This window comes from Cupressus sempervirens, chromosome 6 (genome assembly GCF_028749045.1).
Source record: "Cupressus sempervirens isolate cs-2001-9-10 chromosome 6, ASM2874904v1, whole genome shotgun sequence".
In the NCBI taxonomy this organism is placed as follows: Eukaryota; Viridiplantae; Streptophyta; class Pinopsida; order Cupressales; family Cupressaceae; genus Cupressus; species Cupressus sempervirens.
Genome location: NC_143123.1, coordinates 20,389,999 through 20,416,629, shown reverse-complemented (window position 1 = coordinate 20,416,629; position 26,631 = coordinate 20,389,999). Strand labels below are relative to the sequence as shown.

The 26,631-nt window shown below is 35.6% G+C and overlaps 1 protein-coding gene across 2 annotated transcripts; it reads right to left on the bottom strand.

Moving 5' to 3' along the window:
• Positions 1 to 5,951: 5,951 nt before the first annotated feature.
• On the bottom strand, positions 5,952 to 9,938 carry LOC149550856 (pentatricopeptide repeat-containing protein At2g13600-like). Of its 2 annotated transcripts, XR_016352626.1 has the most exons (3): positions 9,162 to 9,938; positions 6,602 to 7,839; positions 5,952 to 6,429 (listed from the first exon to the last, which is right to left on the bottom strand). XR_016352626.1 is itself a non-coding variant. In XM_089786433.1 (2 exons), the coding sequence occupies exons 1-2, from the start codon at positions 9,687 to 9,689 to the stop codon at positions 6,790 to 6,792; spliced, it is 1,578 nt and encodes a 525-aa protein (XP_089642559.1). In that variant the 5' UTR covers positions 9,690 to 9,938; the 3' UTR covers positions 5,952 to 6,789. The 2 variants fall into 2 exon arrangements, 1 of the variants encoding a protein (XP_089642559.1); XM_089786433.1 differs by having other exon boundaries at positions 5,952 to 7,839.
• Between the last annotated feature and the right edge of the window lie 16,693 nt (positions 9,939 to 26,631).

Here is a 26,631-nt window from a genome sequence, read left to right as displayed (position 1 = left end):
TAATCAAGAATGTTGAGAAGAGGCCCCAAGATCAACCAGTTGTCCTGCCAAAAAAGAGTGTCCTTCCCATTACCAACACTCCATTTTGCCCTACTGTTAGCCATCTCTCTAGCACTTAGAATGTCATTTCATATATTTGATCCATTGGGAATTGACCCTCCAAAGAGCAAGTTTCTAATTGAAGGTCTTCGAAGGTATTTGTCTTCCAAGATGTCCCTCCAGTCTCCCTTGCTAGAAAAGATTCTCCAAATCTGTTTAGCTTGGAGAGATTTATTGAAAGGTCTTAGTTTCTTATTCCAAATCCTCCATTTTATTTTGGAAGGCACACATTATCCCATGTCACCAGGGAAAACCTCTTGTCTTCTTATCTTGACCAAAGAAAATTCCATTGGATCTTCTCCAAAAGATCTGCATACTTATTGGGAATCCCATAGAGACTCAACGCATAAGTTGGTAGATTCTCAAGAGTAGATTTGACTAACTAAATCTTGCCAACTTGGTTAAGAGTGACTCCTTTCTAGCCAGCCAATTTTTTATCAAGCCTATCTATAAGGCTATTCCAGAAAGAATCTGGGGTTCTCAGGCCCATGGGGAGACCCAAATATATTGAAGGGAGGCTTCCTAGTTCACAATCCATAATAGTAGCAATCTCCTCTGTCTCTCAATCAGTGTTAATGAAGAAAATAGAGGTCTTGTTCCAATTGATAAGCTACCCTGAGCCCCTAGAGTAAAAGCTCAAGATCTTTTTCAGCAACCATGGCTTTCCCTCCCATTATAGTGTCATCAACAAATTGTTGGTGGGAGAACACTAGGGGACCAGAAGAAGGTTTGATTCCAGATAGAGCTCTAGAATTTCTATTGGCAAAAATCATCCTTCCAAGACATTTAGCCAATATAATGAAAAGAATGGGTGAGATCAGATCTCCTTGCCTGAGCCCTCTAGAAGGTTTGAAGAAAGCCAAGGGGGAGCCATTGACCAGCACAACCAAAGAGGTAGTAGTCACCAATTGGTTAATAAGTTTGATGACCCTAGAATTAAACCCAAAGGCCCTAACAAATTTGAAAAGAAAGAACCAATCCACACAATCATAAGCCTTTGACATGTCGAGTTTGAGGAGGAAACCTTCTCTCTTACCTTCTTCCAAAGAGTGGATAACTTCATGGACAGTCATAATTGAGTCTAGGATTTGTCGCCTTGGGACAAAGCCAGATTGTTGAGGTGCTATAATGGAAGGAAGTACCTTGATGATCCTTGAAGCCAACACTTTAGAAATAATCTTGTAAAACAAGTTGCACAAGCTAATTGGTCTAAATTGCTGCATAGAATCCACCCCAACCACTTTTAGAACAAGCACCAAGAAAGTGGCATTTACCTCGTTGAGCAGACGCTTTGCACCAAAGAACTCTTGCACCGCTTTGGTGACACCCTGATTGACCACATTCTAGAACATTTGAAAGAAAAAAGACAGGAAACCATCCAAGCCCGGGGACTTGTCAACTGCAAGAGAAAAGATAGCTTGCTTAACTTCCAGAGGGGAAGGGATAGCTCCAATCATAGCATTCTCCTTAGGTTGGATCAAAGTCGAGATATTTGAAATGATTTCCAACTGATCTTGATCCACCAGATTTGGATCTTTTGAAATAAGATTAGTGAAGAAAGAAATAGCCTCAGCTACTATTTCATTCTCCTCTTCCAAAACAACTTACCCCTGCTTGATTTTGCTTATTCTATTATGAACTCTGTGTTCTAGAGTAGAGGTGTCGAAGAACCTAGTATTTTGGTCCCCCGCTTTTAACTAGACAACCCTCGATCTCTATTTTCAATAGGCCTCCTCTTGACTAATAATATTGTGAAGCTTAGTTAGAATTGATTTTTCTACCTCCAACCTTTCTTCATTGTACCCTCCTTCTGAATAACTTCCTGAATTATGCTAAGGTCCTCTAAGATATGTGCTTTGGAGTGAAAAATGTTACCAAAATCAGACTTGTTCCACTTTCTAATATTCAACTTTACGTTTTTTAGCTTCTTAGCCACCTTGAACATGCTCTATGTGGATGTTCCACCATTCCAAGATATAGAGAGAAATATTGGGGTGGGAAGTCCACATTCTCTCAAATCTGAAGGGGAAGTTATGTTTGATAGCAATGGGGTCCAAAGTGAGCAAAATGGGAGAGTGATCCGAGCTAGTCCGAGCCATTAAAGAAAAATTGCAATAGTTTGAATTCATCTAGTCTAAAGAAATAAGAGCCCTGTCCAATCAAACTTGAGCTCAATCTCTACCCACTCTCCTATTAGACCAAGTGAAAAGACCTCCCTGAAGGTCAACATCCAGTAAAACCAATTCATTGATAAAGTCAGAAAGGTCCTGCCTACTGTCCAGATCTGGAGCCAATCACCCCTGCTTTTCATCATCCCTTAAAAGGGTGTTGAATACCCCATGATAATAAAAATTCCCACTTGGAATCTAGATAAAACATTCTTAATTTTAACCCAATAGTTCCTCCTACCATTCTTAGTGTTGAGAGTATACACATTCAAAAGAAACCAGGATTCTTTATTTTTAATATTTTCAACTTGAATGAGGAGAATACTACCTTCATCGTATAAAAGATTAGAACAACAAAGAGTAAGCAAACCTCTTGAAGCCCCATCCAAATTCGTAGCAAAGCCCTCCAAACTTCTACTGAAAGAGATTCTTTCCACCGCCTCCTTTCTCATTTTGGTTTCTTGAATAAGGATGAAATAGCCTATGATTCCTTAGCATATTTCTTATTACCTCTTGTTTGTAGGCTTCATTTAGCCCACAAATATTCTAGGATATGACCTTCATTTGTTCTTTGATAGGTAGGCCACTTGGATGGTCTTTTGGCTCCCATTTGCTAGATTCCTTCTTGTCTCCTCTTCCATGTTCTGACCATGACTATTTCTCCCAGGAGTCTTAGGTTTTGCTCCAACATCAGCCTTCACTCTACTTCTCGTTGCAGCTGGGGAGACCAGGGAAGGTCATGGCTCTTCTTTTTGTTTCTAATAGTTGTCCATTCCCCTTGGCTTTCATCAATACAAGTTGCAAACATAGCCTCTATTCGAGTAAGTTGACCCAACAGAGAGGATCTTATCAAATCCACCACTCTTGAGATCTTCCCAGGAGAGGCAATCCCCTAGTTGAGATTACCAAATCCCTTGAGGATAGGCCCGCATGAATGAGCTACCTCTACACTCTCAACCAGGTCATGGGAAATGGGGACATTAGATATTTCCCATCCTATTTCTAGGTCAATTCTTGCTGACCCTAAATGATCCCCTTGGATTATTTCCCCCATAGGGCATGATTGCAATAGGTTTTCTAGAACTTCTGGTTCAGAAACTAACCGTTGTTCCTCAACCACAGGCATTTGTGATTCGACACAAATAGTTTCGGTTCCTGCAGATTCTGACCCAGGGACTCCATCAATTGCCAATGGCGGAGCAACCTCCATTTTCTCTTGCTACTACTTTGGAATAGATTCCTTGTTAGTTATTACCTTTAGTTTCCAAACTTTCTCTCCCTCTTTGGAGCTATTGATTTTTTCCTTTGTTATTTCCTTGACCTTACTTTATTCTAATATCGTTCCTTGGCTTTCTCCTCCTGGACCCTAGGGCAAAGCTTAGCAATATGGCCAACCTTCTTGCAATGAAACTAAGCAAAGGGGACACTTTCAAAATCCAGCTTTTGGATATGGATACCCAACTTAGAGTGGAGATACACCACCTCTGGCATATCTCTTCCCTCACTAACTCCAATGCATATTCTAGCATATGTTAACTAGCTCCTCGACACCGTGACAAGGTCTATGGATAAGAGCTCCCAAAATGATTTAGCTATGCCATCAAAAACATCCTCATACAAAAACTTCATTGGAAGTTTAGGCAGACGAACCCAAACATGAGTTTGAACAAAGAAAGAGTCATTGAGATCCAACTTTGAAGTCCATTTTTGCAAGGCTAGAGTCAAGCGTCCAAAGGACCAGGACCCAACACACAAAATCCTCGTGAGACCCTCCATGCAAGAGAACTCAAAGGAGAGGAAACCCTTTGCCATAGCCACAGTCTCCACATGCCCTTTCAGGGCCCATTTGTTTCTTACATGGGTCCTCACAATGTCTATATTTGGCCTTGGGCCAATGAACTTCCCAACCAGAGAGGATGCCATAGAAGCGATGTTATGATCTAAAAGCTCATTAGAGATTTCTATAGCAAACTTTCCCTTTTCTTTGTCTGAGATGTCTTTTATCTCCAGGAAGGAAGACTTACCTGTAGGCTTGATACCAAAGAGAGAAGACCATCGACCTTTCAAACTCGAGTCAAGGCAAGGACATTCCGAGTAGTTTGAGGGCCTAACATTGTCTGACCAAATTTCAAAGCCTCCTTCCCTGAGACCAACCTTGATTCCCATGGGCCCTCATTCCTAGAGGGAACAATATTCCCTTGGTCATCCTCCTTCTGATGGGCACTTGAGCCCTTCTTTGCTCCATCCTAGACAAAACTGCCCGAAGGTGAATTCAAATTTCCAATCTCTCCAATTTCTGCTCCGACCCCCACTCCCTCATCACGCACCATTGTTACATTAAGAGATATGAAGATAATCTTGATAAGTTTTATACTAGAGATAATGAAGGTAACTTTATGAGATATTCCTATAAAGTAAGCCTATAAATGTTGTAGACATTTTTTTGCATAAGATTGTTGAAAGCGCTAATCGAAAGGTTTATGAGATTGCTAACACAAGTGATAAGTTGGAAAGTTGTTATGATAGCACTCAGAGAGAGATATCTCACATTGTATTGTAAACAATTTTTTTGTGGAATTTGACATGGGTTCGAAGATGACTGTGGCATTAAAAAACTGAAAAGCATCACTTTTTAAAGCTCTTCAAAATCAAAAAGTACGATTTTTGGCATAGAGTGTGTGGTTGTTTGCTAATGTTGCAAGAATCTGAAAATATATTGTCAAGATGAAACATCTTGTAAGAAGTGATACAGCGACTCTCAAAGAATTTACTCTCTAAAGCAGTAAATTCAATCACATAAAACTACTCTTTTCTTTAGTATAAGATTTAACTAGGTTTGTATTGTTTCGGAAAGTTGGTCCGGATTCTATGCATTTATCTACATGAATATGATATGACAAAATGATATGACTTCCTAACTTGCGAGCCTTGTATTGCTCTAAAGAAAAAAGGGAACAACTGAACATAGACAGACATTATACAAGTAAAACAAGATTCTCCGAGAAAATAAAGATTCTCGAACAATGAACAATCTAAAGTTACTCTGCAGAATGCATTAAAGCAGTCAAATGTAGACACAATACAAGAGGAGTTATGCTGGTTAGAACAACGAAGGGTAGAACCCCATCAACTCACATTTAAAATCTCCTCCATTAAGTATTTTATGACCGGCAATTATCCTGCAACATCTCTATGACGATGTCAAGCACTAACCAGTGTGTATATCACATGCAAGTGCAACACAAGTAATAAAGCCATAACCGCAATTAGGGAAAAGCATTAAAAAAACCATCATAAATGCATTCAATATACATGCCCAGGCAACATGAGTGTGCAATTTTGTAAATGTCTTGACAAACAAATTCATTCAACAACTTTATTTCAACATTAATCCCCAATGTATACATCATATTTTTGTAATGAAATATTATCTCTTACCTAGTCACGCCTAATTTTAGCCTACCTTAATTGTCTCTTACCTAGTGACGCCTAATGTTAGCCTACCTTAATTGTCTCTTACCTAGTCACGCCTAATTTTAGCTTACCTTTAACCCATTAATTTTAGTCCTGTGGCAAATGTCCCACCTTTTCACCCAGTTATTGAACTCTAAGTCACAAGGTTCGAATTTGAATTTGACTTTTTCTATCATAAAATATTCAAATGAAATTCGGCAAGGGTAAATATTTGGAAAAAAAATATCGTATTATATTAAATATCATAAAATTAGGATGAAGTTTGGAAAGAGTAAAAATTTGCTGAAATCTGAATCTCATGAATGAAATTCGACGAATTGTGACAGATTGAACTCACACACTTAACTAAAAGCCAAACTAACTTTATATCCTATCCATCCATCTTGATTTAAATCTCTTAATCAGGCTCATTCAGATAAGGATGTTGCACTAATCTTAACACAGCCTTATATCTTGCCTATCATTTGACACTTGTCACATGATTACAGCTTTGAATTCCAACACTAATTCTCAATCAATCTTGGTGTTTCCTTTAACCTCTTCATCTTAGCCATTGCTTTTGCCTTTGGCCATTGCTTTTGCCTTTGAAAATTCTATACAATAGAGGTCTTCCATCACATTTGAAGATCTTTCTTTATCATATTGTTATGTTTTCCCATTTGTATGCTCAATCATCTTGATGATGCTCCTGGAATTCACCAACAAATCACAATGAATTTTGATCTTTCTATGTTACATGTATTTGATTTGATTGAAGGTAGACTTTATGTACATGTAATACAGATGGCATCTCTCAAAACAATTTCTTTGTTCAAAACTCTTAAAATGGCCAAAATAGCAGAGAGGCAATCACAACTCACTCTGATTTTTTTAGTCCAAATAGTAATCCCATCGGTTGTATTTATATAGTTATAAGCCTGAAAGTAATAGTCAGCTTCTCACTGTAGTCATGAACAATTTGTTCCTTCTGCTCATTATCCATATCATTCAGCATCAACCTTGTTTCGGACACATACACTGCATATTGCATCTGCCTAGACATTATCCCCTATTGCCCATAATCTTCTCTATTTGTGGCTGCTTTGTCCCCAACAAGGAAAGCGTGCAACTGTCTATCAACCTCAATCCAACTGCACCCAGGTTTCTTCGTTACACCTCTGTCTTTCATTCTTTTCCGCAACATTTCTATGTTACTCCACTGGCCAGCTGCAGCGCAGATATTTGATAGCAGCACATAAGGCGAGTCAGACTCAGGATTCAGCTGAAAAAGGTGGTCTGCCACAAGTTCTCCTAGATTTTTATTGTTTTGGCTACTACATGCACCAAGTAAACACCGCCACACACTTGGTCCGGGTTTTGTTGGCATCTTGCAAACGAAGTTGTATGCCTGACTCATGAGCCCTGCACGTCCAAGAAGGTCAACAACACAGGTATAATGCTCCATTGATGGGTTGATGTGATAATCTTGACTCATGGAATGGAAGTATCGCCAACCGATGTCCACTTGACCGATATGGCAACATGCAGTCAAAACACTGACAAAGGTGACATGATCTGGCATTACGCCTATGGATAACATTTGATCAAACAGTTTGAGAGCTTTCTTGCCATTGCCATTCATGGCATATCCAGAAATCATTGTATTCCATGAGATCACATCACGCTGAGGCATTCTATCAAACAGATTTTTTGCATTCTCTATGCTCCCACATTTTGCATACATGTCCAAAAGAGCATTGCCCACAGTGACAATAGACTCCACACCCCTCCTAACTATTTCTTGATGGATTTGCATTCCTTGGTCAAGAGCTGCCAGGTCTGCACATGCTGACAGAACACTCACAAATGTTATGTAACTTGGCTTTATACCTCTAAGTTCCATTTCTCGGTAAAACTTCATGGCTTCCTCAGCATACCCATTTTGAGCAGAACCTGCAATAATTGCTGTCCAGGAAACCTTGTTTCGCTCAGGCATCTGCCAAAAAAATTCTACAGCCTTGTCAATATAGCCATTCTGTGCATATCCAGCAATCATAGTATTCCATGAAGCCACGTTTTGTTTGCCCATTTGTTGGAAGAGCTTGAAGGCCTCATTAACCTGCTGATTCGGTAAAATTAAATTAGAGCAGTAAGCGTTTAGAATCCACACTTTGCAGAAACACAAAATAGAACATCAAACACGATAACCATAAGAATACAGAACATAAGAAGAAATGTAGAGCAAAGATAAGGGAAAAAAACAGTTTAAACAATTAATAGAAGCCAAGGATTTAACTGTATAAAATTTCATTGTCTTAGCAGATAAGTAGTCAGATTTAAATGTTACAGTACATATAAATTGTGTGAATTGACATTTAAGAAAGGCGGTGTTGCTACAGAAGGTATGTGGAGATGCCAAAAGAGATTGTGATGACAGAAGAAGATGAGTATGCAAATCATGTTGATGGTGGTGTAGAGAATGGGAGTGCTTTATCACAAATCTTCAACTTTCATTGGCAATGGTAGAAAGAATTCTAAATGAAGTTTAAAGGTTATGCATTCGAGTTTATAACCAAGTATTTATCCTTGTACCCAGACAGATTCAATCTTCAATGGCCAGGCCTTATTCCCATCTTAAGAGATGTTTTAAAAAATATTGGTCACATCAGAAGCTTATTTCTATCGTTATGGATAGTAGGGGCCTTTGAGCACTGGTTGAAAGAGGATTCACAATGCCTTTTTCTCAACTTGAAATATACGAAAGGAACTTTGTCTCTAGCAATCTTTTTTAGGGTGTATGGTTATCTTTTAAGTGATTTACTTTATTGTAATTGATTTTGATGTTTGTTTGGAAAAAGTTTTGCCTTGGCTTCTCATTTTGTGAAGAACCCGCACTCAGGAAATCCCACAAAATGCTATTTTTCTTGGACAGTTTTTTGAAACAACTTTAAAGTTATGAATGAATTTTTCTACTAAATCCTTTTTGATCGTGTGTCAATTTCTCCAATATTTATTTTATTGTATTGAATCTTTATTGTCTGTTTGAGTAATTAGTACCTTGCCTGCCCAGTCTATGCACAGTTTGCATTCGCTGGATCCAGGGAATCACAAACAATTTAAAACTTATGAGCTTCGTCTCTTGAAATTATTTAGGTGATATTATTTTCTATATGATTTACTTCACTGTGTTTAATCTTGTCGACTGTTGGATTCTCACCTTACCTGGCCCGTTTAATGTCATGAAAATCCACAAACCAATATTTTTCCAAGGCATTGTTCAAACAACCTGAAAGTTGTGGATGAATTTTATCTCTTAGAAATCTTCTTTATGAGGGATTGTTTGAACTTTTAACGATACTCTTCTCAATTATTTTTTGAAACAACTTCAAAATTAAGGATAGTAATGATCCTGTTACTGGCCTGGATAAGTCCTCGACTTACCTCTCCATTCTGTGCATAACCTGCGATCATGGAATTCCACGATACCACATTTTTCTCGGGCATTTTCTGGAACAACTTCAGGGCTTCATCCATAAACCCGTTCCGTATATGTCCGGCAATCATTGCATTCCATGAAACAACATTTCGTTCAGGCATTCCGTCAAACAAAATGCAGGCATCTTCTAGTCGCCCGCATTTAGCATACATAGTTACGAGAGCACTCCCCACAAACACATCGGACTGAAACCCATTTCTAAGTAAATCTCCATGTACCTCCTTTAGTCTGTCCAAGCTCACACATGCAGGAAGAACGCTGGCAAAAGTGAACTGATCAGGTTCAATCCCTCGCTTTCGCATTCGGGTTAACAATTTTAGTGCTTCCTGAGCACACCCAATCCTTGCATAGGAAGAAATCATAACAGTCCATGAGACCACATCTGATCCGCCCAGTTCGATCAGAGCCTTACACCCCTCCACCAGACACCCACATTTGGCATACATGGTTACAAGCTTGTTACCTAAATTCATGAATCCGATTTATATGATGTGGGCATCCACCGATTTGCCTCTTGCCAAGTCTTTCTCATTAGTACAGATCAGCAAAAGAATTCCATATACGGAAGAGCTTTACTGGCTGGTATTTATAAGGCCTCGTTTAGTTGACCTTCTATTGGAAGAGTCTTCGTGAATACAAATGATTGAAGTTTGTTCCTTGCTGCTGCAGCTGCTTTGTACCATTTCTCGCCACTTTAACACAGTGTCTCCGTATGTTGCACATGTGATCCAACGCGGCACCGGCTACGGTGCAACATATTTGCACCACTGAAAGCCGTGCCCAAACTTGCCCGTGCCTGATTACACTGTTCAAAGAATCATTGGTGATGGGACGTTGGTGACAGGACTCCCTTCAAATCTGTGCTGCAGCCACGTAAGAGTTAAGCAATATTAATAAAGTTTACTCCCTTCAAATCCGTGAAGCAGCCACGTTGGAGTTGGGAAATATTAATAAAGTTCATTGTGCATTTTATCACAAGATTTTTTTTCTCAATTTTTCAATTTAGAAAAGAATGTGGTTTGTGATTAAAACAAATATCACGATATAAAGAAAGCTGTTATTATTATTAATGTAGAAGAGTTATTAATGTAAAAGTGTTAGATTTTTTTAGCTTAATTAATTGACAATTTTATATTATTATTAAAAATTATAATTTTAAAAATTAAATTTTTAAAATTAAAAAAAAATGGATCTCATTTTTTCCTAATATGTAATATTGTAATATTTTAATTCAAAATTATTTAAATTTATTTTAAATTTATTGTAATATATTTTTATTTCTATTCATAAATAATTTATAATAGACTTTATTATTGAATTTTTTATTTGTATTTTAATAATTATACAACCAATATTAATAAATTTGGTAAAAAATAAAAATTATTAATATTTACTCATAATTTTTTTACTTGTCATTGCTATATTTTTATAAAGTAGAAAGAAAAATTCTCAAATTTTATATATTTTTATAATTATTAAAATAAATTTTCAAAAATCTAAATCATAATCTTTCTTAAAAATAGTAATAATCAATATTAACTTATATTTTATAAATGATTATTATAAAATAATATAAAAATAGCAATATCATTTACACTTTACTGTATCAATTTCTCTATAGTCTAATATTATATAAGTAATAAAGAATTGAAAATGTTTTACATTAAGAAAAATTTAACACTACATTAAATAAAAAATTTCACTTTAAATAATATCACATCTAAATTCAAATTTACATACACTTGAATTCTAACTTAATTTATTTCTATATCGTATAACTAATTTACCCTAAGTCAATTAAAATCACATCAAAGAGAAAAGAAGCATATTACTTGTTTGTTAATTTAAATTCATAAATAAATCTTACATTATTTTTTTAACATCTTATAATTATTGATCATACTAATCTTATTATTACATTATTAATGGCTCAACTTGAGTATACATTCTATGAAATAATTCACTACCATGATTTAGCCTATATTATTCTAATCTAATAATAATTAATTAAATAACTTAAATTTATCTATTTACCTTAAATCTAAAAATAAAATAATATTTTTTTAAAGAATATACTTAATTAAAGTTATAAATAATGAATTTTCAATAATATTATGATCCTAAGTAAAAAATAAAAAACCCTAAAACCTAAAAGTTGAGAATTTCTCTTTCTACTGTAAAGATTATGATTTAATTTTTTAAAATTTTATCTTAATAATTAAAAAATATATAAAATTTGGAAAATTTTCTTTCTACTTTATAAAAATATAATAATAACAACTAATATAATTATTGAATGCATACTAATCATTTTTTTTAAACCAAATTTATTAATATTGGTTTTATAATTATCAAGATACAAATGGGCAATTCAATAATAAAATCTATGAATAGAAATAAAAATATGCTACAATAATTTTTCAAATAAATTTAAATAATTTTCAATTAAAACATTACAATTTTATATATTAGAAAAAATTATGATCATTGTTTTAATTTTATAAATTTAGTTTCTCAATTATAATTTGTAATAATAATATAAAATTGTCTAAATGTTACACAACTAATTAAACTAAAAAAATTATCACTTTTACATTAATAACACTTTATAACAATTACAATTTAAAATACAATGTAAATTTAAAATTTTATATTATGATATTTGTTTTAATTACAAACCTCACATTCTTTTTAAGTAAAAGAATTGAAAAAACACTTATGTGATAAAATGCACAATAAACTTTATTAATATGCCCAACTCTAACATAATAAAGAAGAATCGGCTGTTGCACGGATTTGAAGGGAGTCCTGTCACCAACGTCCCATCACCTATCACGATTCTTCAAACAGTGTAATCAGGCACGGGCAAGTTTGGGCGCGGCTTTCAGTGGTGCAAATATGTTGCACCGTAGCCGGTGCCATTTGCACCGGCCGGATGCCTTGTACATCATCTCTGACATGTACCGATAGGTGTCAGACGTTTTACATCCTTTTTATTATTACAATGTTTACACTGTTTTGTTGTTTGTAAACGCTTAAGTATGTAATATTAGAATATATATTATTTTCTATTTTAAATAAGCAAAAAGATATATATATATTTTAATGTAAATTCTAAATTTATAAAATATAGAAATAATATAATTAAGATTGATTTTAAATAAGTAAATTATTTATAAAAAAATTTGAATATGTTAATAAGAATGGGAGATTAATTTTTTTTAATAATTTCTTATATTTATAATCACACTATTATCAATATATTATAAAATTTAATTATTATTTATATATTATTAAATAAAACAATACTTTATATACATTTAAGATTTCTAAAAACCTTTCATTTATTTTATAAAATTTAATTAATTTATTTTATTTTATTATATATTCTATGTTTTGTGTACTTTGACTCTTTGAGTTTTTATTTTATATCTTTATACCATAATTGTGCATTATCATGTTAAGATATTAGATCATAACCATTAGCTATGTTAATTTGTTATGTTATTATTCAATTTTTTTAAAAAAAAAATAATAAATAAATTTATTTTCAATTTTATTATGGTTATAGTTAGAATTTACATTTTATTATTAAATTTTCAGAATTTACCACCGATATAAAACAAATTGCAGGTGGATTGTGTTTGGACTTTTTGACTATCAAAGATGCAGCCGTATCCATTCATTATTCTACTCCTCTTTAAGCTTAAAGGACAAAAATAAGTTAAAACTCTAAAAAATGGTGAACCCACTTAATTGTTTTAGAAAGCAACAAACTCATAAAATACAGAATCATTATAAATGTTGGCTATGTGTGGACATAATTTTGTTGGAAAAAACTCAAACTTAAAGAGACATTTTTTTGTATTATTTGAAGAGTGTAGTACAATAATTCAGCTCAATTGTCTTTTGAGAATAGTCTATCAACCTAAGACTAATAACAAAGGATTCATGCAATCTGATATCACATGCTTTTAACATATAAAATGTCAAAATCCAAGAGTGATTAAGTGGTATTCAAAGCTATCAGTAGTGGAAAAAATGATTCTCCTATTATTATAGTTCAATACTTCATATCATCTTATATTGGCATGCAACTCCTCTACCATGTCTCGTATATTTCTTAGGCATCTTTACGTCTTATAAGTTATGTTTTTATGGTTAAATTAATTAAAATACAATCTTAGTGTTCCTTGGGGGAATTTAATATTTTTGATATCATCACAAAACAAACAATAAAGATACTTCATAACTTCCAATTTTTAACCCTTTTTAATGTAACTTCCAATTTCAATGTTTTCTTACATAGTATCCTAAGTATTCTAGAAAAAAAATATTAAATAAATAATGTCATAATTCACAAATGAGCATTTTAGTTTTCCCATTACTACATCTTTAGATACTATATATTATGTGTCATCTATATTAAATAAATAAAATTAATCAACACTTGATACTGTTAGGGGAATACCACCTCTAATCTTTGACACTTTCACTTGAAATTTACATGATAGTTATTTTGATACCTTTATGTACCAACTAAATTTACTTGTGTTTATTACCTTAGTGAGATAATCTACAATCATTATAAACCACATTCTTTACCAAATATATGACACTCTAACTATCATATCCAATTCGATCTGTGTTGCCCGGGTATAAAATTTGCTTCAATTTTGTAAGCCATGATTAATTTTTGAAACTCGCCTGATTTTAAGCTTTAAAATGGCCGTGTTATTTTTGAATTCTTGTGAGTTTCTAAATCTTCATGTCATTGGCTTGTTCCCAGGTCTGCACAGCACTTGAAATTTTTGAAATCTGACTTTTGAACCTCGGGTTATTGCAGGTTAATGGAGAGACCCAAAAACACGTTTTTTCTAACCATTAAACTCTCAAAAGGTTAATGATAACCTCCAAAAACACATTTTTCCTAACCATTAACCTCTCAAAAGGTTAATGATAACGTCCAAAAACACGTTTTCATTAACCTCTTCGAGGCAAGAGCCTAGATAGGAGGCATATTGAAGGTTAAGAAGAAACACTCTAACAAATTTTGAAATCTGTTCACCAACACCTCTCAAGGAAATACAGAAAGTTATGAATGAACTCTTGGAGAGCCGAGCAGATCCAGTTGCCTGTGATGAGCAGGGCCAAACCACTTTGCATGTAAGTTATTTGAATCATTGCGCAAGCAATGTAAAAGCAAGGAGAATAAGAAAATTTGGGTAGCCAAATAAGATAATATGGGTAAAACTGCTCTCCATGTTGCGGCCATGAAAGGACATGAAAGCCTCTGTCATTTGCTTTGCGACATGAATGAAGACATTCTACAAATAAAAGATAGAGATGGGTGAATAGCTCTCTTCGAAGCAGTTAAAGCAGGCCACGATGATCTCTATCCGAGTTTACTATATCAGATTAGAGAGTATAATGTTGATTCCATTGTTGACCGCCTCTGCCTCACTCTACTACATGTGGCGGCTTCAGAGGGCAGAATGCATGTAGCTGATCTCCTTTTGACAGAATCATGAAACCCATTTGTCATCATGGAAATAACATTCGCATTGGCGATTGGATTTCACATAACACGAACACGATAGAGGAGACCAAGCAAATTCGCAGGCAGATAGGCATTCAACATGATGACATCCAAATTGACATATTTGCATTCAAAGTGCAGCAGAATGGATGACACAGGCCAGGTATTCGACAAAATGCTCAAATGAAATGTGTAGCTTTAGGCTAGTATGACCTGGGAGTTCATGAATTATACCCAGGTGGAAGTCAAGCGATTTCACAGAGAGAAGGATTTTAATCGAGACATGTGTCTTAATTCCAAATTGATATTTTCATATGCTAAATGCGGCAGAATCAAGGAAGACGAGCCACGTTCTATGAAGAAAAGAACATTTTTAAAGAAGCAATCAAATGCGTGCCACCTCATACCATGTTTGTAACTGATTCTCAAACTGTGGCTTTCCTCTAGGATGGAAAACGTTTTCTGAGCTGGAAGAAGTGGAGCTGCCGACATTTGTTGTGGATAATGGGCAATTCATAACCAACTCGCCTTCACTATGAAAACTACGACCATGATAACATAATAACCGTTATCATATATTATCCTAGACAAAGTTCGTTTTCTTCTTCAAGTGCTGCGAACTTGTTCAAAGAGATTTCTGTTCTTATCCACGCAAATAAGATAAAGGATCTTGTTAAAGATCTCTCGTATATCACATTGGGTGAATACAAACGCTTTCGACTTCTCCTTTGATCGCTGTGCACTCCTTTGATTGTTGCACACCACTGATAACGTGACTTCATATAATGCATTCACAATAGATTTTCATATTACCGCAGAATGCACAAAGGAATGCGTTATTGTCTTTAAATTAGCAGGGCAAAGATAGTCTAAAGCAAAGCAAACTGAGCGTGCGATTTCTTGAAGTATTTGTGTCGCCTGTTCATTCTATCACCCGATCTCAACCTTGAAAATGTCGATAGGAAAGGCTTCTTTAAGAGCTTTCATGACGAAATGTTTTACATACTTGAGATTGCTCTTAATCTGTTTGATATAATGCCCGAAATAAATGATAACGTTGGTGCCATAGCTTGATTGGTGGAAGGTGGCTGTCTAGTTCATAATTTAAAACGGGAGGAAAGCATGATAGGACTGCGGCTTTGAGATGCTTTGGAAGCTTTACTCATTAAGTCACCCAAGTTCGAATCAGCATTCTCATGTTCTTTGTAACTTGGCATGTTTGAGAAAAAGATTGGAAATCAAACCATGAAGTACAAGTATCAGAGGCCGAATTATGCTCCTGTTTTAAGAAGTACGCTTCCAGTTATCGGTGATACCATTTTAGGAAATGTTTGCCTTCAAGACTTCTGGTCATCTCTTGTGAATGAAGAAAAGACTCCATTAGCTAGAAAGATATTGGAAAGTGGCTTGGCTCAAGCAGGTGAACATCCCATTTCTGTACATTGCCCAGAATTAGTGTTGGAATGCATGAAAGCTTATCATCCCAACACTAGAGAAGTTCTTTCACCAAACAATGAAGCAATTGTCTATTTGGACCCTGCCTCCATTGCTATCATTTTTCGATTGTCAACTAGGATGCAATATGCCAGCATTAATCTAAGAATTGCCAAGGAATATTTTACTGCCAATCAAACTCAATGTTTAAATACTGTGGCGAGATTATGGTTCTTCCAACCAAGAAGAGGAAAGTCTCAACTAGGAAAATCCATTCATAGATCATCACTGAAAGAAGATGTGGCGAATATGGTAACTTTGTTGAGCAGGATCGTTGGTCTTCGGATTTCACACGAGTTCGAAGGTTGGATGTTTCTATTCATTAATATGGTCTGCGAAGGAAAACAATACATTGATTGGGCTAAAATTATCAGCGACTCACTGCATAGACAGCTCATGGGACTTCGAGAAAATGACTACTTTTATATGACTTCATACCTTTTCTATGCTATTGCAAGTACCAAAAGTTGGCCAGGACTTAACCGGCAGGGCATTTATGATGACACAACCATAATTTATAATCATCTTCCTCAAATTTAGTATGATAATAGCCTACACCATTTCAGAAGAGTGAATGATGCATTCACCATGCTAATTGTAAGGGAAATTCAGGGGAACATTGGACTCAGGATTTCACCAGAAGCAGCGATGAAAGTACAAAAATATGGAAGTGTTTTTATACAATTTTTGAAGTTTACTTATATCCGGCTAGCTGCCTATGATGGATGTCCGCTGATGTTACCTAGATTTGTTGATGATAAATTAGTCTTAATTGAAATGTGCAGGGAAATTAGTCAAATCAATAAACTTTGCAGGAACAGGAGGACAGATGAAATAGCTTTTCCTATTGGCATCGGATATTATAGTTGTGACACTGCATCAGATGCCAGGAACATTGAAAGATCTATTGCCACAATAAATTTGCATCCTTACACAATGCGTTTCCCTTATGACAGTAAGGGCTATGCGGTGAATGAATTAAAGTTAAATTCCAGTCTTGGTCACTTCCCGGCTCTAGAAGACTTTTAGGAGGATTGTGAAAATGACTTTGAAGTCGGGAAGAGAGATTGGATGCAGCTTACAGTACGACAGGTAATAGACTTCAAGTTGGACATTGATGTGACAGGCATAGATGATGATGAGGTTTGTTTGGTCGATCTTGACTATTATGAGAAAATTGAATTGCTAGAGCTCCCTCATATTGATTGGTCAATTCCTGAATTGAAAAAGTTGAAGGAGAGGTCTTCCTATGTTCTTAAAAGAACAAGAGACTGGATCAGTAAAGTCAGAGCCGAAAAAGCAACTGGTAAATCTCAAAATAAAGAGAAGAGAAATAATATAGGGGAATCGTCTCAAATGGCGATAGAGGCAACTTCTAGTGAGATGACACAACAACTGGATACAGGTGCTCAAGATCGAGAAGAAGATCTAAATCAACCAGATAAGTTTATAGTCACAAGAAAAAGGACAAGAATGAAAGGTAGAATGAATCAAGAATGGAATGAATCCAGTGAAAAAGATCAAAGAACTCCTCAGATTGCTGAATCACATGTCCCTGTTACATCCCCTCAGGATACAATGATTCCTAATTTGGGTCTCCCTCCTCCTGATATGTCAATAATAGACATCACACAGCTAGATAACCCATTATCTAATTCAGAAGACTTAATGATGATTGCTGAAAATGTAACAGGTGATGTACAAGCTTCAAAAATTACACATTCGTGGTTCCAGGATAGTCTTCAGAAGAGGAAGAAAGTTGTACAGATGGTTCCACCTCCATTTGATATGATCTCTAGCATTCTTCAGAAGCCTCCTAAGGCGAAAAAGACCAAGGTGATGTCCAGGTTAGCTATTGATAAAACTTCAGGCAATTTGTGTGTGGAAGTAGCCAAGCCTATAGTTGAAAAGAATGTTGATGAAGCATCTGAATCAGATTTCATTCTAGAAAAGGTTGACCTTGGTCCTTCTAATGTGGAAAGAGAGTTTCAAAATTTTGAACTGATTGCCACTCAGATGTTGCAAAGGGCGAAGAAAGAGAAAAGAGCCAAAGAGCAACTCAAAGAACAAGTTCAGGGGATGAAAGCTTATATTAATTCAATCAACAACCCTTCTAATACCCAAGTCATGGTCACTCCACCGGTTCTAATAGGTCTTGATGGTATTTTAGATCATACCGTTGTTCAAAGAATCGGCCAACAAAAATCACATAGTATGATGATTGAGGCTTGGATAAACAGGATGATAGAAGATGCTTCAAAACTTATAACTGGAGTGAAAGAGATATATGGGAAAGCCATCACACAGATACAGGAAATTTCTGAGGAGCTGGAAAATAGCAAAGAAGATAAATCCAACTGGCAAAAGGTAGCTGATGAATTAAGAGAAATGGCCAAGCTGGATGTGAGCACCCTACTTCTTGAGAAAATTATTACTGATCCAAGTGATAATCAAATACGTGTCTAGAGTAAAAGTGTTGGTTGGAAGGTGATAAACATCAGCAAAGGGATCATTGAGTTCGAAAAGCTAATAGCTTCTTTGGAGCAACTGAAAATAAAGAGTACAGACGAATTAATCTCTACTATCACAGGTGGGGTGCCAGTAAGTGATCTTCAACATGTTGATTGTCGGTTTCTCCTTGATTCTTTCAGTGTTCAGATTCATTCAGAAATAGAGAACCGTGTATCAAATGCTGAAACTATGATGAAGCTTAGCCTGGTTGTAGTCACGCTGGGAGATTGTAACATTTCAGCCTATCAACGGTAGTCAGAAGAAATTCAAGATAGATACTTCACAACCAAACTCAGGATGGAAAACGTGTTCATTCCAAACTATGAATCCATGATGATTATCCTAGGTGCTTACAGGGCTTTTCGAAATAGATCAATTGTGTCTAGGTAGATAGAGTTAGTAGCTAGAAGAATCAATGATTGTATATGTAAACATCTTTAAGAACTCTAGCTAAAGTTTTGTTTTTACAAGTTTCCTTGTATAGGTTAATTTTCTTGAGGTTAATTAACCTTCCAAAATTACGTATTTTGGAGGTGGTTATTAACCACAAAGAGGTAGTTATTAACCTCTATGTCTATATAAGGACACCTTTTGGCTTTGTAAGGGGACTTTTTGGTTTGGAAAAATAAGGGAACACTATGCTAAAATTTTGATCTAGGGATAAATTTTGGAAAGTATGTACACTTTTTATCTCTGAATTGAAAAATCTCTATTGCTTTTCTTGGTGCAAGGAAATGAAATGAGATCTGCTTTTCATTTCTTATTTTAAAATCCAAATTGTTATACGTTGTAGTGGACATTCTCATGGTGCTATGTGAGTGTTTACGGATGATAATGAATGTGCTTAATAATACAGGTTGCTTTCAAGCGTAGTTCTTGAGCACCTCTGTTATCGATCTTGTTAACCACCGAAGGTTGTGAGGGCGTGTGGTACATTCGTCTTCCACGACTTTCTCTTGAACTTTGAAGTTTTAGATTCTTTAATCAAAAAACCTTTCAAAAATTATATCATACGAGGGAGCTGCCCCTCTAAACGCAGAGGAAGGCCGCATATCAAGGGCCTATCCAACTGTTGTGAACGGTTTGCCACACACTCCGTTGGGCCAATTCTACTGTGACAAATCTGTTTACCAACAATCTGTTTCCACTTAAAGTTAATAGTTGAACACAATCTCTACAATCACAATGCCTCCTCACATGCAAATATTGTAGTCATATAGTTTGGCTCTTTATATGATAAGGTGTCTATATTTTGACTCTTACACCTCAAATTGATAGTTCTTCTAAACAAAGTAAACATATAAATACTTATATGTCTCCTACTATTAAAATCGCTAACCCAATCTAATCAATATATCCCTATGTATCCATCAATTTGTCCATATTATTTGTTCTGTGATAGAAAATCCAATAAGTAGGATTTAGTTACAAGAAAATATATGAAAACCCTTTTTAATGTAATTCTAATGCTCTAACTCTAATATATATAACAATTTTTTTTTATCATTTCATTTATATCTTAATGATTAATAAATTTAAAAAATAGAAATAAAATTTTAAATAAATTTATTTATAATTTTTTTATTTAAAAAATTGAATAAAAACATAACAAATTAACATAGCTAATGGTCATGATCTAATATCTTACCAATGATCTCATATCTTAACATGATGATGCACAATTATAGTATAAAGATATAAAATAAAAACTCAAAGAGTCAGAAGTACACAAAACATAGAATATATTATAAAATAAAATAAACTAAATAAATTTTATAAAATAAATGAAAAGTTTTTAGAAATCTTATAAATTATTGAATTTTTGAAATCTCCCAGTCTTATTAACATATTCAAATTTTGTTATAAATAATTTACTTATTTAAAATCAATCTTATTTATCTTATTTCTATATTTTATAAATTTAAAATTTACATATATATATATATATATATATATATATATATATATATATATATATATATATATATATATATATATAATTTTTTGCTTATCTAAAATAGAAAATAATATATATTCTAATATTACAGACTTCAGCGTTTACAAACAACAAAATAGTGTAAACATCCTAATAATAAAAAGGATGTAAAATGTTTGACACCTATCGGTACATGTCAGACAATGTACATGTCAGAGATGATGTACAAGGCATCCGGCCGGTGCAAATATGTTGCACCGTAGCCGGTGCCATCCAACGCTGGTTGCATACGACTCTTTTTAAAGCTCGAAGATTTGATGTAATTTTAAATCAGTATTATAGGGGAGAGGACCCACTAGTTGTGCACCCTAACTTCGCGCTTTTCAAAATCTTATGTGGAAATTTCAAATCACTCTCATTTTTTATAGCAGCTTACTTGGCAAGTCCCCTGCTTATAACTAAGGTTTTAGAGCCACATCATCAAATATGATGCCACATAAGCATGCTTTTTGTCCAAGTCTCTAAAACAGCCCAAAAAAAAAGTGAGACCAATCATAGTGCATTGGAGACCCTCATACTTATGCAGCTGATGTGGCATCACACTATTGGTTGTTTTTTGGGAGAAGAGACACTTTTCATTCACTTATGAGTAATCATCATTAACAAGAACAATTTTAAAGTCACATCTATTGGTACAATCTTGTAAAAAATATTGGATATTAAATCAACAAGTGTGGATATTAAGTTAACAACTACTATCACAACCATTGGAACACGCTCAAGTACTGGGTCCTCTCCCCTATATAGTTTGTTTTAGTTGACAAAGGATATATGAAAATGTAGAGAGTTTGGTTGAGAAAGCTGCTTTGAAACATTAGTGGCTTATTGATGATATTATGTGAGAACTTTGTTCCTACAAATAACTTTTTATTGAGAAAGTTATTTTTCCCAAGTATCACTATTTTCTAACTTTTAACTAAAAAAAGGGTAAAATTTTTATTGAATATCAAAGAGAGCTGAACAACACAAGAAACAAAAAGAACTACATAGCTTTATCCTAGTCCACAAGTTGAACCACCATATGAGATAAATCAAGGGGAAGCATCCTATAATCAAGAATATTCTAAGCCGACCCCTGCTCAGAGGCCCATTTAGCTAGACAATCAACCACACCATTCCACTCACGAGGGATATGCATAAAAGACATAGAATCCAGAGAATTGCATAACTGAATGATCTGCTGAATAACCAGAGCTAAATGCCAATCCACATGCACAAGGTTCCTATTATGCAATAAGTTCACAACCACCTGCGAGTTAGTCTCACAAATGATTCTTTTCCAGCCACATTGGCAACACTGTTCCACTGCAACCAAGATAGCCAGGGCTTCCATGAGGTTATTAATATGGTAACCCTTGTATACAGAAAACAGAAATTGAATATCACCAGAACTATCATGCCCAACTCCCCCAATACCAGCTGGACTAGGATTTCCCCAAGAAAAATCATCAGTGTTGATTTTAAGAGTGCCCGCCTTAGGAGGAGACCAATGTCCTTGATGATTAACACGCTGAGAGTGTTGCTTAGCTCTATTTCCATAGCAGGTGTGGGGGACGGAGGGAGTGCAACCCTGAAGAGGAAAGGAGAGGTGAGAGTAAATACCAACATCAATAGGATCCAAACCCCCACCAATGTCACGTTTAGCTAGGAGTGTTTCTTGAAGAGAATTAACAATTTTCCCCCACAGGTGCCTGATCTCAAGTTGCAGATCATGAAAGATCCTCTTGTTCCTCTCAAGCCAAACATGCCATAAAATAAGGGAAGGGCCGATAGTCCAAGCAACCTGAAGAGAAGAAGTCTTGGAAGGGGAATGGCCCAAACGGTCCCAAAATTCAGACAAAGAGGAAACATGCCAACACGTGCATCCCCACACACTCCACCAGAAGTGCCAAATCTGTTTGGCAAAGGGGCACAGGAAAAAAAGGTGAGATATAGTCTCTTCACTATTGTGGCAGAGAACACAGATGGAAGGCCCCCGAAAGCCTTGCTTGCAGAGATTATCCCAAGTAAGACAACGATTGTAAACCATAATCCAGAGGAAAAAGTTACACTTGGGCCATGAAAAACTATTCCAAACTTTCTCCCACCAAGAGACCTCCACCTCACCAAAAAGTTTCTTCGTCAGCGCAAAGTACCTAGAAGAAACAAAATACTTGCTAGAAGAAGCACCTCCCCAAGCCAAAACATCAGGTTCCTGTAACGAGCTACACTCCCTAGAAACCAATATCTGAGATAGTTCAAACCGATCTCCCAGTGAGCCACCCAACGGCCAATCAGAAGAATTCTTCCATCTATAACCCATAGCAAGGCCCAGGTTAAAAGCCTCCTTATAATGAGCCACCTTATTCCATATAGCAAAAAGGAAAGAATCACAAAGAGCCTGCAAGTGAGGATGAGAGGATAGGAGAGGAGGATGCCCATTCCAAGAATCACTCCAAAATAGAGCTTCAATGCCTCTGTTGCAGATCCAAAATAAACTTCTCTTCACCACGTGAGCACCAATCTTGAGGGTATTCCACACCATAGAGCCTCTTCCCTCAAGAGAAAACCTGGAAATATCTGAAGGTTCAACACCAGGTAAATACTTGTGTGACAGGATACGGGCCTAAAGCTGAGACTAACTAGTACACCAACATCAATAGAGCTTGGCAGCAAGAGCTTGACTGCACAAGATAGCAGACCGAAGGCCAAGGCTTCCTTCCTTTTTTGGCCTGCAAACAGTATCCCAATTGATGAGGCTTCACTTGGTATGTTGCAAATTGCCACTCCAAAGAAATTGGCGGGAGAGGGCATCAAATTCCTTAAGAAAATACACTGGGGCAGCCTGAACCATGCTTCTGTATATGGGAAGAGCCTGAATTACAGATTGAAGGAGTGTCACCCTACCAGCAGTAGAGAGCCACCTGTGAGTCCAATGATTGACGCTTTGTTGAAGTTTTTCAAGCAAGCTTTGCTTGAAAAGCCTAGGTTGTCTACCCACCACAATAGGGACCCCCAAGTAAGTCAGAGGGAGAGACACAATCTGAAATCTCCAGATATTAGCAATCCTTAGTTGGATCGGCTCAAGAGTGTTGAAGAAAAAAATAGAGGACTTGTGGTCATTAATTTTCTGCCCAGAGACAGCCAAATAAGTATCCAAGGTGAGCCGAAAGGCTTTAGCTTCCCGAATCTGAGCTCTCCCAGCAAGGGTAGTATCATCAACAAATTGGAGGTGAGAAAGAGTGGGCAAACCATTTCCCCATTGCCATCCTTGAATCAAATTTTGGGAAACATGAAACTTGAGAAGTCTACCAAGTCCCTCAGCCATAATGATAAACAAATAAGGAGAGATGGGATCTCCCTGACGAAGACCTCTAGAAGCCCCAAAAAGCTTCGTCAGTTCACCATTAAGAAGGACCGAGAAGGAAGGAGTAGTAACACAACTAAGAACCCATCTAACTCAATCTAAGTTAATCTATGTTATTTTTTCCAATTGATTTAGTTTTAAGTTTAAAAAAAAAAAATTAAATTGATTTAGTTTTTAGTTTTTTAAAATTATATTTTCATAATAAGTTTTTATATGAAGACTTTTTAAGATGGTTGTTATATTCATATATGGTAAATTAAATAAAGTAAATAATATAGTCAAGTATGATTTTTTTTTTATAGAAGAAATGGCTTGGCGAAAATCTTCTGCTTCTCACATTCATTTTCGTAGGGCTCTTGCAGTTAGGAGGGCTCCTCTAGATGGTTGTCATTCGCTCACAATGTCTATGGCCTTAAATTCTGATCCTTCGGTTCATTTTGAAAGTAGGAACCCTTTTGCCGCATTAATGGAGAATCATTCGGTTTCAACAAAGAGGAAAGCCTCCATTGCCCTTCCTCTTGATCTGTAGGCCAGAGATTCAATGAATCTCAATGCTAAACGGATAAGAACTGAACGGATGGATGCTCGCATTGAAAACCCTATGAGATCTTCTAAAAAATGAATTTGGGTTGTTCTAATTAGTTCGCCAAATTTAGCTTAGGGAGCCAATTCAATTCCTCATGGCCCTCCTAGGGTTCACCCTCTGCTCCCTCCCAATAGCATACGACTGCAAATCACTAGAATTCAACCCCAGTTGTGGAGGCAAATATTTGAATGAATCCTATTAGGGTTTTTGGGATGCCATTCGATGATCCCAAAACCCTAATTATCAATGATATCTACACTAATGAGTTATGAAATTACTATAAATCCAAGGGTCTTTTTGTCAAATGGAGTGGTGAAGATCCCTCTGGAACCCTAGTTTGGGATTGACTTGAATCTACCTTCGGGGACTAGGTAAGAATTTCTACCCTTAAAAATAATTTTATTTTCTTAGATTGTTCATCACAAAAATTAAGGATTTTTTTTTTGCGTAGAGATCCAATTTTTTTGAAAAGACACCATTTAAAATTCATAAGATGGGAACCAAATTTTGATCCATATGCTTTTGATAATATTAGAGTCATGAAATGGGTGTTGTTTAAGGATGTCATGGTTGAATTACTTCAATGCTCTATTATGAGTCCAATAGGTAATTCCTTGGGGGACTTTAGAGGGTTTGAGGATGATTTTGTTTCATCAAATAGTGTTATACTCTTGATTGAAATGGAATTCTCGAAAGTTTATTTCAAAAAGTTAAGTATTATCACAAATAACTCTTTATATTACCTAGAACTAGAGATCTTCTCTAGTAGAATCTATGAAAAAATCACATGGAAACCCCCTCCATGCATTGAATGTAATAATCATGAAGATTTTAAATCTCTAAACTCTAAGGGCTTGCCTTTATTTCGGATTTGCATATTTCCTTCAACCCAACGGGAGGAGGTTTTATTATCTCGAATAGGTCATCCTCTCCTACAGAAGGTATGGTTGGAGCTCCTCTAGAGACCATCATTGAGGAAGGGGAAATTTTAGAAAACTAGGAGACAGAGGAAGTGGCTCCCTCTACTCCACAAGCAATGATTTGTGAGGATTTAAGACCTACTCCATAGATTAATTTTACAAAACCAATGGGAAATCATTTTGTCGTATTCAAAATTGATCTAGGAGTTTCTCCTCAAACTCTAGCTGTACAGAATCCCTTAGCCGCATCTTCTTTAGCCCCTCAGGCTCCTTCTATAAAAGAGGATGCTCTATCTCAAAATAGTAAAAGTTCCTTTAGCTCTAGGAAGAGTAAGGAATAAAAAGAGGCCTTTTGTGCTCAACTTACTAAAGATTTTATCAATATGTGTACATAGGAATTAGTGAAAGAGGGTCTCACCCTAGAAAAGGAAAAAGTAATTGATAAAATTTTGAAGCTTGGGGGAAAAAGGCTACACCCATGAGGACCTAAGGAATGATTTAATAAGGATGGAAAATGAGAACAACCTTAGAGGTCTAGAACAATTTCAGGAGCCTTGGCCCTTTCCTAACCTAAGAAAGATCCCTAAGAAAAGTGACAGAAAATCTTTGAATGAGCTTAGATTCAAGATGTAGAGGTTGAAGGTCAAACCAACTGACTAAAATATTTGATGTAGGGAAGGGAAGGTTCATTCCCACGGAGAAATGAAGGTCATTACACAGTTTTAGTCAAATAGCAGAAAAAATGGATAGATTCCTTATTTCAGGGAAAAATCTTAAAGAGGTGTCTCTTTTGCTTTTTGAGGCTCTTTCCTTCTTTGGTTCTAATCATTATTTGGTCCTTTTAGCTATTGAATTAGAAGCAACCCTAGTTAGGAGCCTATTTAAATTTAAAATAATGTGGTTCAAAGGATCCTTGATTAATTTACTTGAAAACTGGTTGGTCAACTTAAAAGTCGAAGACTCTAGATTATTCAAGGTGGTGCAGAAACTTAAGATAGTTAAACAAAACCTTATTCATTGGAA

What these genes read in the sequence shown, in the direction of transcription:
- LOC149550856 (XM_089786433.1), bottom strand. Translation starts at nt 9,689, where the DNA reads ATGAATTTAGGTAACAAGCTTGTAACCATGTATGCCAAATGTGGGTGT. An exon ending in GTTATGCACAGAATGGAGAG is followed by an intron (nt 7,840 to 9,161) that starts GTAAGTCGAGGA and finishes CCGAATCAGCAG; the next exon opens with GTTAATGAGGCCTTCAAGCT.